At 47.2% G+C, this 19,047-nt stretch overlaps 1 protein-coding gene across 3 annotated transcripts in view; it reads right to left on the reverse strand.

Moving 5' to 3' along the window:
- Positions 1-148: 148 nt before the first annotated feature.
- sulf2a (sulfatase 2a) overlaps positions 149-19,047 on the reverse strand; it is a 21,588-nt gene continuing 2,689 nt past the window's right edge. The window contains exons 2-21 of one of the 3 annotated variants that reach the window (XM_056605159.1): positions 18,530-18,833; positions 15,565-15,804; positions 14,706-14,857; positions 12,825-12,994; positions 10,312-10,462; positions 8,992-9,167; positions 8,444-8,572; positions 7,863-7,919; positions 7,570-7,699; positions 7,151-7,364; positions 6,394-6,664; positions 4,838-4,934; positions 4,402-4,496; positions 4,246-4,305; positions 3,953-4,119; positions 3,376-3,518; positions 2,867-2,975; positions 2,694-2,727; positions 2,053-2,106; positions 149-1,702 (exon numbers count right to left, since the gene is read on the reverse strand). In XM_056605159.1, the coding sequence (XP_056461134.1) occupies positions 1,672-1,702; positions 2,053-2,106; positions 2,694-2,727; positions 2,867-2,975; positions 3,376-3,518; positions 3,953-4,119; positions 4,246-4,305; positions 4,402-4,496; positions 4,838-4,934; positions 6,394-6,664; positions 7,151-7,364; positions 7,570-7,699; positions 7,863-7,919; positions 8,444-8,572; positions 8,992-9,167; positions 10,312-10,462; positions 12,825-12,994; positions 14,706-14,857; positions 15,565-15,804; positions 18,530-18,728 (2,679 nt within the window). In that variant the 5' untranslated portion in view covers positions 18,729-18,833 and the 3' untranslated portion in view covers positions 149-1,671. Of the gene's footprint in view, positions 1,703-2,052; positions 2,107-2,693; positions 2,728-2,866; positions 2,976-3,375; positions 3,519-3,952; positions 4,120-4,245; positions 4,306-4,401; positions 4,497-4,837; positions 4,935-6,393; positions 6,665-7,150; positions 7,365-7,569; positions 7,700-7,858; positions 7,920-8,443; positions 8,573-8,991; positions 9,168-10,311; positions 10,463-12,824; positions 12,995-14,705; positions 14,858-15,564; positions 15,805-18,529; positions 18,834-19,047 lie in introns of those variants that run through there. The other 2 variants (XM_056605160.1, XM_056605161.1) reach the window with 2 other exon arrangements.

Here is a 19,047-nt window from a genome sequence, read left to right on the forward strand (position 1 = left end):
TATCATCACACTAAGCTGTGTATTATTTGAAAGACTACATTTTAAATGAACTATTACCGGTCATTTAGGCGGTTGAGAATGCTGAAAAAAGCTAACAGAGACACCTGCTGGATTACAAAGAGACTCGTGCATTTTCAGAAATGGGAGATTTTATGGTCAAACAACACTTTATTCACATGTACTAGCACCCAAGTCTATGGAAGTTTAGGAAGAACAAATCAATTGAGCTAACAAAGGCAAGTAGCTAAAATTCACATCAAGAAGTATTACATTGTGCTGTCGTAAAGTATACATCTATTCAATTTACAGGGACCTTTCTTTTCACAGTGAACCTTTTAAGTGCTTTTTCATTTAAAATGTACACTAAATCCAAAACACAATTCTTCAAAAATCAAATATGTCTAATCAAGAGGATACAAATTAAGAGCAATAAGTCTTCAAGCTACATTTCTACCCTAAAGATCATTTTTGTCAGAGTACATTAGGCCTATACAAGAAATATCTGTCCCTTCAGTATTATAAAAAATATTGTAAACATTTATATTAATTGCACAACATACATTCAAATACATACTGTACTGTAAAGCAAGTTTTTTTAGCACCATGTATAGCAAGCGGAAAACAAACCATTTGGATATTTCTACAGTGGGATATTGACAATACAAATGGGTAACATGCCATCCAATCATAAAGCATATTACCAGCAGGGAAGTCATTGCGATTGTACAAAGTGAAACTTTGTGGTTACTGTCAGAGGTGTAGCTGGCATGATCATGGTAGGTGAACTCTAGTCCTCTTTGCTCTCTGAGTAACAACAGTATAGTGTGAGTGTGAGTGTGAGTGTGTGTGTGTGTGTGTGTGTGTGTGTGTGTGTGTGTGTGTGTGTGTGTGTGTGTGTGTGTGTGTGTGTGTGTGTGTGTGTGTGTGTGAGATGTTGCATAAATGACATTCATCTACATTATGGTTAGCTATGAAACAAAAAGACTGCAACAATCATCCATCTTCATTATTACACCCTGGTCCAGGCCACTTCTCACGTACACAGACGCCAATCGGTGCACAGCTTTGAAACAATCAGCCTTCAGACTGTGACGCGCCCAGACAGCTCATCGACGCTTATTCAGTGCGTACAGCAGCAGAGTTGACACCACCCCAAAAAAACCCTCTTCTATATCAGCAGTGCATCTGTTCACTCCACCGCTTCCATGCGCCATGAATAGAGAGCAGATTAAAGCTGATATAAACTATGTACAGGCAAGACCCGACTGTCTGCTTCGGAGCACAGAGAGAGAGAGGGGGAGAGGAAGAGATGAGGTGTTGCGAGCCCCCATGGGCCACGAGCGGTGGAAAATGTGAGTGTGTGTTATGAGTGTAAACGCATGTGGGGAGGGAGAAACAGACACACACCGCCGGTATCAGATTGGAGGTTTTTTTTTTGTGTTGAGCTCAGCACTTCTTCTGCTCGGATGATAATGGCCACAATCTGGGACCGATCCAAAAAAGCAACCGAAAAAAAAAAGCAAAGGAGGAGGAGGAGAATCGCATCGCAGGGTTACATTCCAACAGGGGGTGGCCAAGGTCCTCTCGTTCTCCCCCGTTCTTCCGCTCCCACCTCCTCGACCGGAGGGAGACCTGGTGTGGCGGTGGCTGATCCCGGGATGCCGCTGGGACTTAACCCACCCAGCCTTCCCAGATCTGGCCTCTGTGTGTGTGTGTGTGTGCGGGGGGGAGACGGACAGATCACATGGGTTAACTGGGGCTCTTTAAAGGGTGACCACTGGCTACCGCAGCTCCGCTTGTGTTCTGCAACGCTGCCAAAGAATACACGGTGAGAGCAACAGTAACGAGGGAGCGGGGACCGTAGCAGCATCCCTGGCTTGTGCGCATTACGGGGAAAGAGTGCAGCTTTGCCATGCAAGGGAAACAGAGAATATGCACGTGTGTGTGTGTGCGTGTGTGTGTGTTTGGTTTATGTGTGTGTGTGTGTGTTTGCGTTTGTACACAGGATGAGGACAGGGACGAGGGATAACAGATGGTTAATGGCTAACTCACAGCGATTTGGAGGAGGGCTTCTTCACTTTTGGCCGCTTTCGCCGCTGAACCGGCCTGAAGCATGCACAGTGCGAGGCAGATGCACGTGCATGGAGACACACACACACACACGCACACATACATTGCATATGCAAACAGCAACACGCTCACACACAAACACACACACACACACACACACACACACACACAGATATAAACACACACTCACACAGATATAAACAGACACAAACTCACACACACATATAAACACACAGACAGACAAACACACACACATACAGATATAGACACACACTCACACAAACACACAGCAGAGACAAGCAATTAGGTATAAAGACCAAAAAGGGAACAGCAGAAGCAAAACGCCGGCTTGCGTTTCCAACCCCCCCCCCCCACCCCCCGTGTTAAACAGCCTGCGATCACAGAAACAAGGAAGCGCTGCTTTCTGTACAAACATCGAAGAGGTTCGGTTTCACCGTGAGGTCCGTCGTATTCCATTCCCCCCAGTGGGGATGATCGGCGAGCAGAAACACAACCCCCAGGATGTCACCTCTCTAACGTTTCCCCCGGCTTAACACAAATTCCATCTGTGGTGCTTGTGGAAGTAATAAGATATGTGCAGAAGGGGAGAGAGATGACAATACCTGTACTCGCTGAAGTAGTTCCTCTCTTTTCCTCCTGAAACAGAAACAAGGAAGTCGGGGGTTAAGTGCTTTATTATTCTGTCTGGAGTCACATTAGAAACAACGCTCCATCATGTTTCTGGGGTCTGGGGGTCTGGGGGCTTCGGGGGGCGCCGGTACCAAGGCTGACTCACCCTTCTCAGGGTTGCACTGCTTGTGGCCCTTGCAGCTGCGCAGCTCCATCAGTTGCTGGTGCATGGAGTTCAGAGCGTTGCGGTCCAGCGTGCTCACTGCATTTATCAGCTGCGGGCATATTGAGGACAACGTTGTGTTAGACCCTGGTGGGTATTTTGCCAACTACCACAATAAAGAGGATTTAGCGTGGAAATCTCCCCAGCAGGAATCTTTGCCAGAGATTATCAGAATTCCGTATGAAACATATTTTGAGGGATCACGCACATGGTGGATCTGGAAATATCGGCATGCGTGTCTGTGCAGAGTTGTACATGTGTGTGTGGTATATATGCGTGAGTAGTTGTGTGTTTGCCTTTGTGTGTGTGTTTGTGTGTGTGTGTGTGCGTGTGTGTGTGTGTGTGTGTGTGTGTGTGTGTGTGTGTGTGTGTGTGTGTGTGTGTGTGTGTGTGTGTGTGTGTGTGTGTGCGATTATGTGTGCATCTACATTTGAACACGCTGATGGATATACCTGGTATGGGTCGGTGTTGATGTCGAAGTACTCCAGGAAACCAGTGGCAAACTCACAGAACAGGAAGTTGTGCGTTTCGTTGATGGTCCGCAGGCACCAGTAAGTGTTGTTGTTTGCACTGGTGCATGCACAGAACGGCCCCACTATGGAAGAGCAAGGTTAAAGAGGAAATAAGAATAAGGGAAAAATAAGATAATTAGGGGAGCCAACTGACAAAAATTTTACTGAACACACGCACACACAGTAAGAAGGACAAGACCTTATCTCAAGGGATTTACATATCTTTTTGATATGCAAATTCATTAATTAGCAGGTATGGGCTAGGCACCTTGCTCAAGGATATCTTAAGGTAGACTGCAGATGTTAGGGTTCAAACCCAGAATCTTTCAGCTGGGACTCAAAGCTACTTATCAGTAAACTATCCTGCCCGATGATGATAATACATCGGTACTTGTTACGTTGTTTATTTATGTTATATACAGTTAAGTTAAATATATATCATCTTAGAAATGCAGACAAAAATAATACCCAAATGCCTATGTGGCAAATGATACTGTTCTGGCATGCCATTCCTCACTTGTCCAGAAGGGCGGGGTCTGCCAGTGGTGGTTGTCATGGGTGAAGCAGGTCAGGCCGGGCATGCTGCACGTGTCGTTGTTACGGAGCCGCTTTAGCAGTTTGCGCAGCTTCTTCCTGCGTTTCTGGTCTTTCAGTATCCACTGCTTCTTCTCCTTTGAGGGCATCCTATCAATAAAATGGAGAGAAAGAGACCAACGGGTGATTAATGAGTTCCTGTCAACATGTCATTCTTATACAATCATAAGAGGGCATTTCTGAGACTCATGGCTGAGTTGGTGTTTCATTTCTCACCTGAGTGAGTGCAGGCGTCTGGCATTAAGTCTATAGGCCTCTTTGTTCTTGAGGAAATAACTGTAGGTGGCAGGGTGGACAGCAGACACATAGTTAGTTACAGTAATATATGTAATGACTTTGTCGATGAATTGACCTGTGTGTTAATTCACTCACCTAGGAAGACTACACTCACACTCCTCCGGTTTGACCTTCTTTAGATGACCTTTCACCTCTCGGAGGTTCTGGATTTTGGTCTGCAGTGTTTCGATCTAATCAAGGCGTGCAAGAAATCCCCCCCCCCCCCCCCCCACACACACACACACACACAAAGACACACACAGAGACACACACGCGCACACACACACACACACACACACACACACACAGTTGCATAATCATTTACATAACAATAAATTAACCCAAGGAAGAGGGAGAGTGGTACCGAGAGCCAGAGAGACAGAGTCTGAGGGACTCAGATATAGTGATAAGAGACAGAGAGACGGAGAGACAGAGAGAGCGATAGAAAGACAGCAAGAGAGAAAGATACAGACACACAGAGAGAGTGAGAGAGAGAGAGTTAGAGGTCGAGTGGATTAGCCATTCAAAGTACCTCATGTTCAATGTGTAGCTTGTGGTCCTTCCAGGCTTGGAGAGACTTGTACAGCCCTCCGTCACACTTAACTGTGTCATTCATGAGAATGGAGCACCTGTAGGGAACGCACGCACGCACGCACACACACACACACACACACACACACACACACACACACACACACACACACACACACACACACACACACACACACACACACACACACACACACACACACACACACACACACACACATCACCTACTTATCCCTTTCCCAAGACAAGTAAACTTTATTTGTGCTGCCCTTTCCCATAGATGCACTCTCGAGGGCTCGACAGGCCCATATTCAGAGGGAACCGCAGCAGCGAGCGGCTGAAAGAGGAACAGAAAGCCCAGCGGGCAAAGCAGAGATGGAATAGAGGTGACAGCAGCATCAGGTGATGCTGGTGGAGGAGGAGGAGGCGGACGCCTGGCAGCTAGAACTCCCCTGGCGATACCGGGTACACCACCCCTCGCTGCCCCAACGGGATGATGGTCACCTTGCAGTGCCGTCAATGTGTGCGTGTGTGTGTGTGTGTGTGTGTGTGTGTGTGTGTGTGTGTGTGTGTGTGTGTGTGTGTGTGTGTGTGTGTGTGTGTGTGTGTGTGTGTATGTGTGTGTGTGTGTGTGTGTGTGTGTGTGTGTGTGGGTGTGTGTGTGTGTGTGTGTGTGTGTGTGTGTGTGTGTGTGTGTGGTGTGTTTGTGTGTGTGTGTGCGTGTGTCTGTATGTGTGCGTGGCTCATTTAATGAAATAATTAGTAAGTGATTTGAGTGGCTGGCGCAGCTAATACACGATCTTTACCGCTGCATTTATCAACCATGGCAAAACACAGATAATATAAATTCAAATTTATATAAAGGGTTATTTAATTATATATCATTACTATTCATTCAACTAGCAGACGCTTTTATCCAAGACATGCAGTGAGTTCAGATACGTCTTTCAGGAGCAGGTAGGGGTGAGTGCATGTTGCTCCTAATGATGCCCACAGGGCAGGCACGTTGCAGACACGTTGTGCATTGAGTCCTATTTCTTTTAGTTGGGAGTCCATCACCCCAGCCTCCACACTATCCTTTTATAATTATTCATATGCATCATTATTCAGCAGCAGAGGTGCAGAGTGAAAACTGAATTAATCTGAAATCTCAGGTCGGTCTGCATCTGTCCTCTCCCTAGTGTTTCAGCCAACACAGTTATATCCGGAGGCAACGGTAAAAGAAGAAGCCAGGGTGCTAAGAAGCTATGAATTCTCTAATTATCAAGCCTTGAGCATGGAAGAGTATTATTTATTCTTGTATATGTATATATTCAATATGTATACCGCAGAACTGTGCACCTTCCCCCCCCCCCCCCTTTTTTTTCTGCACTATTTTATTAATTTTGTACTTTATTAGATTAGTATTTTTAATACTACATGTGTATGCACTGGGAAGGAGATACTTTGAATCTCATTGTCCTGTGTATAGTGACAATAAAAGGCATTCGTTCGTTCGTTCATTGATTCATTCATTCAAGGTGTGTGGCCGGGTCCTACCTGTAGGTCACCTTGAGAGCGGCCGACGGTGTGACTCTACTTCCTGGTGTGGGGGTGGGTCTGGCCGTGATCCCCATCCCACTGAACCCCTCCGCGTCGTCATCCAGGGCGTCCTGCTCAGCTCCGTTCCTCCTATCCTCGTTGCTGTGGTTACCGTGGCCCACGGGCCGGTAGCCATCCTCCAGGTCCACGGCGTACAGGTCCCCGTCCAGCTCAAAGGGCACAGAGCGCGCCCAGCGGCTCCTGCTGACCGTCTTGCTGGACTTCATCTCTGAACGGGACCGTCGACATGGATGTTAGAGAGGGATGAAGGGCAGCCTAACCGCCGCTTTTAGATCAAGGTCTACTAAGATTAGATACGACTATATTAATCCCAGACACAAAAGGAATACTGTACCTAGATCTACAACTAAAGATATTAACACATGAAAACCAAAATAAATAGAAAATCTAGTTCATGGTCATCATTTGTTTGTTTTTGAATAAAAATGTCTCTTGCCTTCAAGAGATTTAAAAGACTTGTGTGGGATCTCAGGTCTACCACTGGGTGGCAGCACAGACGTGCCAAATGAGTACTTCAATAGCTACTTCAGCATGAAGTGAATGGCCCTGTTTGAGAGGGCTTGTATACTGTCAGGACATTTGAAAGAAAAGGGAAGTGTGCGACGGAACAAATCTGTCTGGAGTTTCTAAATATAACCACTGACGAGGACAGAGCAAAACCAGTCTGATCACAGTGACTAGCATGGGAACTGACTTTTCTTGGTTACCAACGTCCTCTTGGGGGCCTCCGCCTTAAATCCCAGGGGCCCGCAGTCACAGCCGTCAGCGTTGACAGGGGGGACGTAGGGCTGGGGTCCATCACTGCTGGCCTTCAGGGCCTGCATGCGCGGCGCAGCATAGAGACCCGCCATGCCTTTACACTTATAGAGCCTCAGCTTGCCCGTGGGGTCCTCCACACACTGCCATTTCTAGACAGGGAGACAGATGCTGACATTAGGATGGGTAAATCATTGCGTTTGTCTGTCTCGGATACGCAACATCATCGTCTCTCTAATAATCCAAAACTTGACTCTGATTAGCGGCAACAGGGGAAAGTATAAGGGCAGCTCGTTCATTAGTTCTGCATTAGGATTGGCACTGAGGTTGCACCCTTCTTGCGTGAGATGCCGGTACCTGTCCAGGCTGCTGACAGGAGGTCTGGTACTCCGCCTTCTGACACAGCTCCCTGACCCGCTGGTATTTGGGAAGGAAGTTCTCCTCCTGATCCACGTCCTTGCCGTCCGTCCTCTTGTGCATTGGCTTCCTGCGCACGAGCGGGAGCAACACAGCGAGGGAGATGTGCGTGAGATATGGACCTCGTGACCCGCCGGAACGATGAGCCAGTCATACGTTAGATGTCACCCTATGGGCCCGGCGTACTGGAGGAGAAATGCCTGCTGTGGAAAGGGCAATCAATAGAGCCTCACCCGCGCTCCACCAGAAAGGAATCCCGCCATGTCTTCGTCTTCCTGCTCAACTGGAACCTGACAATAAGAGGAGACAGGCAGGAGAGGGGTTCTTGTTAGCATCGCGCCGTGATATTTGGCCTGAACACACACAGGCCGAGCTCTTTCAAATGTCATGTCTGCGCCGTGCATGGAGAAGAGATTGCGGAGCTACTTTTAATTTGAGGAGGACGTGTCCTGCATGTTTAAGGATACAGAGAAATTGAGAATTGCCAATTGTCAGCCCTTGGTCTTAAGCAAAGTCACGTTATTAAGTCCTACTGTTGCACTCCAACAAGTAATAAAGAAACTCAATCATCTAATCTAAGCTGCTCGTTTAGTTTTACTCTCACCATTTTAATAATTCATGAGATGCTTTTATGCAAAGCAACGTGAATCAGAATTTTTCTCATTAATGAGCTGTAAGGGCATCTTGCTCAAGGAGCCCTAAAGGCAGACTTTGGAGACATTGGGGTTTGAACCCACAACCTTGACTGGGAGTCAAACCCCCTTACCACTGAGTGTCTTTTGAGCCAGTGTGCACACGGATATGATCTGGTTACCTGTTGACAGGCTTTTCTGCGTCCAGAAGTTTGAGGATGGACTTCCCGTCCATCTCGGCGGGGATGTCGGCTCCAGCCATATCCAGCATGGTAGGCGCCAGGTCAACGTTCAGCACTATGTGGGGGTTGCTGCCCGGGGAAGAGGATAGGTGAGATTCAATGCACTAGTCATCGCACAAGTACGTTGTACAACAAAATGGGATCTCTGCATTTCACCCATCACTGTGGACAGCCACAGTGCAGTGGCTGGGGAGCAACTCCAGGTCTAATGCCAGTGCCTTGCTCAACGGCAGGAGTGTTTACCTCAGCACGAACAGTTACAAATACATGAACTGTACAAATATATTTCTAAGTAGAATAAGTATCTAATATAATATCGTATACAGCAGTATTTTCATCAGAACAATCGAACGAATCCACCTGTTGTTCAACCCATGATATTTCCTCTTAATAAGCATTGCTGCCTGTACCGTTATGAAAAAGGCAATGTTATGCAGCTGGAGTGATCATGGTGGGTGGCTGGTGGTGGTCGTTGGTGCATCACTCACATGGCCCCCTGGTCCACGCTGGGCCCTCGTATGAAGAAGGGCACGCGGATGTCGAACTCGTAGGGCATGGACTTGCCCTTGACCAGACCGAACTGTCCGATGTGGTACCCGTGGTCCGAGGTGTAGATGATGTAGGTGTTGTCCAGTTCGCCCGTCTCCACCAGCATGTCGTACACCTGTCATAGGCACTGACGGTTACTTTCACTGTGATGTCAGCAGAACACTAGCCTATTGTACTCATGGTAAAAAAAAAGTATATAACATAATTTCCTCTAAAGTTAATTTGCTTTTTGTGCCCAATATGCCCCTATTAAACTAATAACCTCACTCAAATGGAGCATATTCATATTCAAATGTGAATACTCATATTCTCCTTCAGTTTCATATTGAATTTACAACTCGATATGCGTCCCTTATCTTGGGTTTGTCCTCTGTGTTCTTCAGGGCTCCAGGTAAGGTGGTCACTTATAATGTGGACCTGTGAAGCCTTTTGAGACTCCGACTGTGATTAAAGGCTACACAAATAAATTTGACCCGACTTGACCTTCACTTTATGAAAACAACATTAGCAGCTCACAAGTGTGCCTCTGGCGCAAAATTTTAAGAATAAGTGTGAAGTATGCAGCAAGTGTGTCAATGAATATATTACACACTCACTGAAGAAGAGGCACAGCTCCCCCAGGACAGAAGAAGAGAAGGTGTGTGTATGTGAGCCTGTGTGAAGGTGTCATTGTGTGGATGTATTCTGTGTGTGTGTGTTTGTACGTTTTTTTTTACATATGCCTGCGTGTAAAATTGTGTATGTGTGAGTCTTTAACCTCTTTGTTTAATAGTGTGTGTTCAGCTGTATGGGTGTGTGTGTGTTTCTGTGTGTGTGTGAGTGTGTGTGTGTGTGTGTGTGTGTGTGTGTGTGTGTGTGTGTGTGTGTGTGTGTGTGTGTGTGTGTCTGTGTGTTTGCTTGCAATTGTGTATGTGTGCGCTTGTGCTTGTGTGTGCCTGCCTGTGAGTGTCGATGTGTGTATTTGGGGTGCGCCGTGTGTCTGTGTGTCTGTTTGCGCATGCTCATGTGTGGGGTGAGTTTTGCATGCATGTGTGTATAGATGTGTTTGTGCATGCATGTGTGTATAGATGTGTTTGTGCATGCATGTGTGTATAGATGTGTTTGTGCATGCATGTGTGTATAGATGTGTTTGTGCATGCATGTGTGTATAGATGTGTTTGTGCATGCATGTGTGTCTATGTGTGTTTGTGCATGGATGTGCGTGCTTGTGTGTAAGTGTGTGTGTGTGTGTGTGTGTGCGCGTGCGTGGGCCTAGCTACCTTCTCCACGCTGTCGTCCACAGACAGCAGGGTCTGCATGCGGCGGCGCTGCAGCATGTTGGTGAACTGCATGTGGACCGGCTTCATGGCCCCCGTATAGCGCAGGATCCAATGCTTGTCCTGGTTGGGCGCGTAGTTGTAGCTGGGCGTGCTGAGAGAGCGAGCAAGACAGAGACATGGAGGGAGAGAGAGAGAGAGAGAGAGAGAGAGAGAGAGAGAGAGAGAGAGAGAGAGAGAGAGAGAGAGAGAGAGAGAGAGAGAGAGAGAGAGAGAGAGGAGAAGGAGGGTGGGAGGGCAGTTGGGAGGGAGGGAGAGAGTCAAAGCGAGACAGATATTACGAGCAAGAGATCGAAAGAAAGAGTGAGAGAGTTATATGGAGAGACATATTCAGAAATAGACAGAGAAATAAAGAGAGAGATAGGAAACTTTACTCGCTGATAACTGCTGGAATTGGGTTTCAGTGTACGTATATATTGGATTATAGCATAATGTACCAAATTTTATTTTTTATTGTGCGGCTAAAACACAACACTCCTTTCTATTTGTGCGACTGTCTCCCAGCATTTGATTTCCCAAGTAGCAGGGAAAGTGTTTACAATAAAGCAGAATATATATAAATGCAAAGCAGTGTAATCGATCGGTCCAAACTCTGCAAGGATTCTCTGATTAATACTCAAACGCGGGGGGCCATAAGGGAACCTTAATTGTTTCAGTATAAACTGCTGAATATCTGACTCGTTCTCCAGAAGGCAACCATATTTAACACTCAAAGTGGAATCGATTTCATGAGATTTCCTTTTCTTTTTTTTGCAAGTCAGTTTTTGAGTCAGATTTGGATGCAAATTCACTGCTGCCTTAATTAAACTTAGAAAATTGAATCAAAACTTAGAGAAGGCCAGCATGCTCTTTCGGAGCACTGAGCGCAGAATGAAGAAAGTTAATCACCACGGGAACGCTACAATATTTACCAGCTCCATCACCAAACAGATCGGGGAGGGGGGCGGTGGGTGGGGGGGGGGGGTGGAGAGGTTAGGTGGAGGGGTTGGCTGGGGAGGTTGGGTGAAGAGCCTCTCTCCACTCAGGAGAGTAAATGTATCGGCGGAAAGCAATTAAAAGTTAGTTGGAAGACTCGGGCGCTGGGTCTTGTGGAATACTCGTCTGTTTGAAGAGGCTGCGTGCCATAGGTTAATGATGGTGGTGGGATTGGTTACAGCGGGAGAGAGGAGGAAGAGAGGAGGCGCGCTGGGCCAGGGGCAGGAGGAGGCAGCGGAGAGGGCTTAAGGGGGGGAGGGTGTTCGCGTGTGTCTGTGGAGTGGGGGTGAGTGGTGGGGGTTTGGGAGGTACTGGCTCATTACTGAACTCTTGGCTGTCTCTCCAGAGGCCCATAGGAGGGCTGCCATTAGCCAGCAGTGCTAGACAGCACGTCAGGTGCACAGGAGGAAAGAGTCCCTATGCTGGACTGTGTGTGTGTGTGTGTGTGTGTGTGTGTGTGTGTGTGTGTGTGTGTGTGTGTGTGTGTGTGTGTGTGTGTGTGTGTGTGTGTGTGCGTGTTTATGGGTGAGCTTACGTGCTTAACTTTGTGTTTTAGTGTGATTGCATGCTATGCATACTGACTGTGTGCCTGCGTAGCATATATGCATTAGTGAGTATGTGTTCACAAAATGATCACTGCATGTATGGATGCATGGATTTTAAATCTGTGTTGGATGTGTGCGCGTGTGTGTGTGTGTGTGTGTGTGTGTGTGTGTGTGTGTGTGTGTGTGTGTGTGTGTGTGTGTGTGTGTGTGTGTGTGTGTGTGTGTGTGTGTGTGTGTGTGTGTGTGTGTGTGTGTGTGTGTGTGTGTGTGTGTGTGTGTGTGTGTGTGTGTGTCTATGCCAGCGTCCCCATCTGGTTATTTTCATTACCAATACATGTCTGGCATGGTCCATGAATCTTTTTAAGCATGCCTGACAAAATGGTACAAATTAACAGAGCTCATTACAGCAATATAACTAATGTGAACACAAGATAGGGGAAAATAGGGACTTTGAATTGGCCCTATATGTAAATAAGCCATGCTGCTCAGATGTAAATGAATTATTACCTACAGCTGAAAATGAATGGAAACATGAATTACTCACATAACAGCGGAGAAACCAATGAGGCTTAATTTGTTTATTTTTAATTGTGTCTACTTGTATGATTTAGTATTGTCCACCGTATGCAAAATTACACAAATGAAAGTCTTCTGAAGAGACAGAGCAGCTGGCAATGGGACTCAGGGATAGTGTCCTGACCTAACCCTCTTGGTCATTTCAAAATAAAAAGTTCCTCTTATCGCCTTCATCCATTTAAAATGTATCCAATTAAATCCAGGGACTGTGTCAGAGAGGTTAACAATTTCTAAGATATTAGGATAAAAGGATTTACATTTTAATTCCTTAATTCAACCTGTAACAATGTATTTACCTGTGTAAAATGCATTACTTCTGGTGAGTGATGGATGTGTTCAGAGTGTGAGCGGGTCTCTTACATGTGCTGCGATGCGTTGGGGAAGGCGGTGCTGTACTGCGGCGCTGAGTCCTCCGGGCCATGGGGGGCAGCGTGGCTCATCACCATCAGCACTGGCCGGTGGGGGTACATCTTCTTGGAGGTGCGGAAGTAGTTGATGCTGTCCCTGGTGATGAGGTCTGTCAGGTAGTCCTGCGAAGGGAAGTGAAACACATGAATATACCCGTATCGACGCATACCGAGACGGACAAAACATCACGCTTGTCAGTAGGAAATAGAAACAAAGAAAGAGCTAGAGGATTAAACGGGGATTAAAATAAACTCAACAGGGCTCAGTCTTAATGTCTTTATATCTATCTATCAACTAAATAAATTCCTGAAAATACTTTATGTGAATTTAAATGTTCCACTCATTTACATTTACATTTAGGGCATTTAGCAGACGCTTTTATCCAAAGCGACTTACCATAAGTACATTTGTCATCCTTCCTGTCGGTACAGTAAGGATGGAACCAAGCCCCAACATACGCTGGGTTAACCAATTACCCATGCACAACAAAGCCAGCTAGGATAAGATGCTCCACAACTAAGTACTATTTTTGAGTGCCAGGACGTATATTCATTATAACAGTTAACAATTTACAACATGGATAGCTTGGCTCCCAGCACCATATGGCAACATAATCAAAACACCAGAGCCTGCTTTAGAAAATAAAGAATTAAGCACTAATTATACTCCGACAAAGGATTGCTTAGATCAGCAGCATATGTCAAAATGAAGTCGCACAGCGGTGCCTTGAACAAAGACACGTCTATCATCAAGAAATCAAAGTGTGACTGGGCTTCGTAGCTCCAAGTGTGCTTTAAAGAGTAAGGTTACAGTAAGGTAGCTCAGTAGCTCTAGACGTCCAACTGTCTGTCTTTAGTGCAACTGAAGGCTTTGGTGATAACTCCATGTCAATTTGTTTTCTTTTGTTGCATGAGGCAGTAACTACTTGGTGGGCAAAATGTGTGCGGGAAGTACGAGTGGATCTATGGTCGAGCACTCAAAACATGTCTATGAACTCTGTATGATCTACCACAGAGCAGGGTATCATATCTGCCCAGGAATCTGTCTATCGCTGCGGTGGTCTCTCTGACCAGATAGTGTAGCCTGAAGGCTGTAGGGGGGAAGGGGTTGCTGTTGGGTTGCTGTTACATTTCTTCACCCAGTCTTGGTGTTGGTCTCATCAACACATTCACTTGAGACGTGTTTCGACACGGTGGCAGCCCACCTCATTGTGTTCCTGGGGAGAAAGCGCCCCCAGCAGTTTCAGGACGGGGACGTGGTCAACGTTTTGAGCCGCAGCTGAGTGTGTGTGTGTGAGTGTGTTTAAAACCTGCCCTGCTGGTGAGCACAGCGCCCGACCCAGCAGCATGCATAGCATACGACTGTCCATGGACTCCACAGGGCCACTTCATTTCATGCCCATCATTCCATAATCTTTCCAATTAAATCATTTATTGATCTACTTTTTACTAGCTCCGAAGCCTCCGATAACCTAATGTATTGTTCGGTTCCCAGGGCAGAGCTACGATCCCTGCACTGCGGATCCCGCACTGTACGCTTCAATGCGGATACCAGTTTCAGCCCTAATATAAATGAAGAGACACAGCATATACACATATGTATATATATATGTATATAAACATATATATAACCAGCCATTGCTAGACACCACCAAATCACTAACCCAAGACTGAATTGTTTTGCTATCTCAAGATGTGTCAAATATATTTATATATACACATCTTATCTTCACATCTTGAGATTGAAAAACCATTCTGTTTTGCAGTGATTGGGTGGTGTCCAGTGATGGCTGGTTGTCGTTGGCTAAGGGGCGGTGCAGGGGGTGAACCAGACCTTGGGGTAGTCCCCGCCGTGCTTCTCGCGGACTCCGTTCCTGCAGAGCGTGTAGTTGTAGAAGCGGGAGTTCTTGACCAGAGCCACCCACTCACGCCAGCCGGGGGGCACGTAGGAGCCGTTGTACTCGTTCAGGTACTTCCCGAAGAAGGCTGGGTGGAACAACACCGAATTGGTTTGCATATTTTATACTTCGACACGCTTTTTTATACTAAATATGGAGATACTCAACCATCTTTATTCTGTATCCTGCAGTGGTAATACAGGCTGTGTCAGGTACATTTAAATATTTGTGTGTGTGTGTGTGTGTGTGTGTGTGTGTGTGTGTGTGTGTGTGTGTGTGTGTGTGTGTGTGTGTGTGTGTGTGTGTGTGTGTGTGTGTGTGTGTGTGTGTGTGTGTGTGTGTGTGTGTGTGTGTGTGTGTGTGCGTGCGTGCGTGCGTGCGTGCGTGCGTGTGTGTGTGTGTGTGTGTCTGTGTGAGCGTAATATGCGACCCCCACTTGTGACCCCCACTGATTGATTCAAAAACATGTTATTCAGGAGCAAGTAGAGGCTGGGCATGTTGCTCAGAGATAGACAGGTAGACTACAGACATTGGAAATTGAACCCAGGACATTTCTGCTGGCTACACCCTATGCACCTATGCTGTGTTTTTGTGCTCGTATATGCATGTGTGTGTTCACATTTATAGACAGTGTACTCCTGTGCATAAGTGAGTGCAGAGTGTTTGTTTTTGTGTGTGTGTGTGTGTGTGTGTGTGTGTGTGTGTGTGTGTGTGTGTGTGTGTGTGTGTGTGTGTGTGTGTGTGTGTGTGTGTGTGTGTGTGTGTGTGTGTGTGTGTGTGTGAGTGTTGCCTCACCTGTGCGGTAGCCAGAGTTGTTGAGGTGCACGGCGAAGGTGTGCGGCTCGTGGTGGGCCTGCCAGGAGGGGGAGGAGCAGTTCTCGTTGTTGGTGAAGGTGTGGTGGTTGTGCACGTACTTGCCCGTCAGGATGGAGGAGCGGGAGGGGCAGCACATGGGTGTGGTGGAGAAGGCGTTGGTGAAGTGCATGCCCCCCTTCTCCATGATGCGCCGTGTCTTGTTCATGGCCTGCATGGAGCCTGGGGGCAAGAGACATAGGGAGAGAGTTAGAGAGAGAGAGGCAGAGAGGGTGGAGGAGGGGGGGGGAAGAGAGATAAAGAGAGAGATAGAGAGAGAGAGAGAGAGAGAGAGAGAGAGAGAGAGAGAGAGAGAGAGAGAGAGAGAGAGAGAGAGAGAGAGAGAGAGGGGGGGGGGGGGGGGGGGGGGGGGGGGGGGGGGGGGGGGGGGGCGGATAGGGGTTGTTGCAGAGAATGATATGACAGAGAGAGAAGGGGAGAGAAAGACAAGGAGAGAGATTCTGAGAGAGGGAACATCTCAGGTGTCAAATCATTTATTCATCTGTGCCCAATATTTGCATGTGGTTTGTGTTTTTTCATGTGTTGTATTTCCAGTGGCAATTTAATTATGGAAGCAGAGACTTACAGGTGTTTTATAAAGGCAAGGTGTTCAGAGTGTTTTTACAAGGGATGTGGGGGGAGTGTGAGGTTTTTATGTGTGAATGTGCAGTCTTGTGTGAGTACATTGCAGGGGTTACTGCAGATGATGAAGATGGATTTGATTTGAGGTAAAATAACCACGGCAGTGATGAAAATAGCAGGGATAGAGGGATCAAATAAGACAAGAGAGCGGAGTGATGGAGTAATGGAGATAGAAAGTGAAGGGCCGAACATAATGAAAGACAAAGAGCAAGAGAAAGGAGGAGGAGGAGAGAGAGAGAGAGAGAGAAGAGAGAGAGACAGTGAAAGAGAGAGAGAGAGAGAGAGAGAGAGAGAGAGAGAGAGGGAAAGAGAGAGAGAGAGACAGAGAGAGAGAGACAGAGAGAGCGAGACAGAGCGCGAGAGAGAGAGCAAGAGACAGCGAGAGAGAGTGATAGAAAGAGAGAGACAGCGAGAGAGAGGGAGAGAAAGAGGGAGAGAGAGAGATAGACCGGCAGAGAGAGAGGGATAGAAAGAGAGAGATAGAAAGAGAGAGAGAAAGGGGGAGAGATAGAGAGAGACCGACAGAGACAGTGAGAGAGATAAAGAAAGAAAGACACACACACACACAGAAAAAACACAGCTGGGGACAAAAGTGCAAAAAATAAATCTCCCGGCGTCAAAGTGCTGCCCCATTTGAGTTCACGTGCACTGCCTCTTCTCAAGCTGATGGCGATTGTTCGGGGGGAAACAGATGCCTCGCCATAAATTCCTGCCTTTCAATAGCCGCCTCCTCACCAGCAATCACAGGGGAACAAAGGGTGTCGGTGACGCCATTATCTGGCCACTCCAGCCCACTACGCCACTAAAGGGCTTCGTCGGCGAGGGAGAGGCCTGGCTTGGCACCGCAACAATGGACACCGACCATGAACTCGTTTCATTTGGTGCCAGCGGTAGCGGAATGGGCAGAGAGGTTGCTGATTGTGGGTAGGGAGGTGGTGGGGCTAGTGGTGGTGGGGGTGGGGCTTGACTTCCAGAAGGGCCAGTTGTTTTGGTGCCAAGAGGCAGCAATAGGATGAGCTTTTGTCTCTCTCCCTCTCTCAGCTTAATGCCGCTGGATGTCACACCGCGAAACACACTCACAACAAACACCCGGAGCCCGCCCCTGTCTCTGGGTGTATGTCCCCCATCTCTCCAACACCCTTCCTCACACTTCCACACAAAAAGCCGGCTGGGACCATGTCAAACAGAGGCACACATGGAAAGAGTAAAACATAAACACAGAGTTAAAAACGTACACACATACACACAGAATCACTTAAGACCCGTACACCAGAGATTCATATTCACACAAAGACTTGATACATAAACAATTTAGACACACAGACACAGATACACATTTTGTGGACACATAGACACAGACACATATAGACATGTATACAAAAAAAGCAGACACATTAGACACAGATACACATAAACATTTCAGACACAAACACGCAGATACACGTAAACACAGATACACATAAAGAGTGAGAAAGATAGACACAGACACATATCAAAAATTATACACTTAAACTTTGGCACATACACACGGATACACAAAAGCAATTAGATACATACACTAGGCTTGGCTCATTGTTATTACGGTAAACCAGGGTATTTAGAAATCCAGAAGGTTGGATTTAAAGTATTGCCAATACCGCGTGGAGTGTGGAACGGGTGTTACGAGATGAGACTAAATAGGTACAATTTACTTTTGATGAGTTGTCATTGAGTTGTTTTGGTATTTCTTGCCCCCCCCCCACGTCCCACCCTCTCCGTTCAGCCCCCTGACGCGTGACAAGAAGTGTCGTCGGGTCCTCCAGCTAAATTATATGGAAGCAGTGCCCGTTTTTCCTTTCTATTTATTATTCAATGGGCCACAACGTGTTTAAACCCAGCAAGACTTGTCTAAGTAGGCTAATTGCATAAGAGACACACAGCATTGTAGGCTAGACAATGTCATACATGCTACAATGCAACTTATGGAACCAGCAGCTCAGCTTTTAGGGATTTAGATATGTATTGTTTTTCTTAAGCAAAAACCCTCACATACAATCAACCCCGGGGAGAGGTCAGGAGGGTATGAAGGTATGAAGAAGGTATCGCCGTAAGCCTCACACAACACACAGATACAGATTAACACTAAAGTCACAGACACAATGAAGATAATATAAACACCTCGACACAGACCCACAATCACACAAACACACGGATACACATAAACACACTGACAAAGACACGCAGACAAACACTGCAGTCACAGACACACAAACACGCCGGCACTTACCCAGCTCTATGTCCTGGTCATCGGTGAGGATGAGGATGATGTTGGGCCGAACGTTGCGGAAGTGGCGGTCCCTCTGGGGGCGGGACCTCAGCCGGGAGGCCGACAGGTATCCAGACCCGTGGCCGGGCGGGACGCCTTCCAACAGGACGAGCAGGAGGACAAGGAGGAGGAGAGGGGCTCCCTGCCCCCGACCAGCCATCGCTCTCTGTCCCACAGGCACCTCCTCCCTCACAGGGCGCACTATAGTTCACCCTCTCTCTCTCTCTCTCTCTCTCTCTCTCTCTCGGACGCCCGGTCACACTGCCTGTGGGAGGAGGTGCAGAAGGATCAGAGGTTAGGGAAGGTGTGCAGGGGGAGTGCAGTCTTTGGGGGGGACGGGGGGGCAGGACACATTATGCAGAGGTTAGAAACAAGGTCTATGGTGGAGCTGGGTTCCGTCCACCCCTAACAGCTGCAGCCTACCGGTACACATCTTAAGCAAGATGCTTCACTCCATAGCTGTCAATGCCGATGACATT

This window comes from Gadus chalcogrammus, chromosome 13, assembly GCF_026213295.1.
Source record: "Gadus chalcogrammus isolate NIFS_2021 chromosome 13, NIFS_Gcha_1.0, whole genome shotgun sequence".
Classification (NCBI taxonomy): Eukaryota; Metazoa; Chordata; class Actinopteri; order Gadiformes; family Gadidae; genus Gadus; species Gadus chalcogrammus.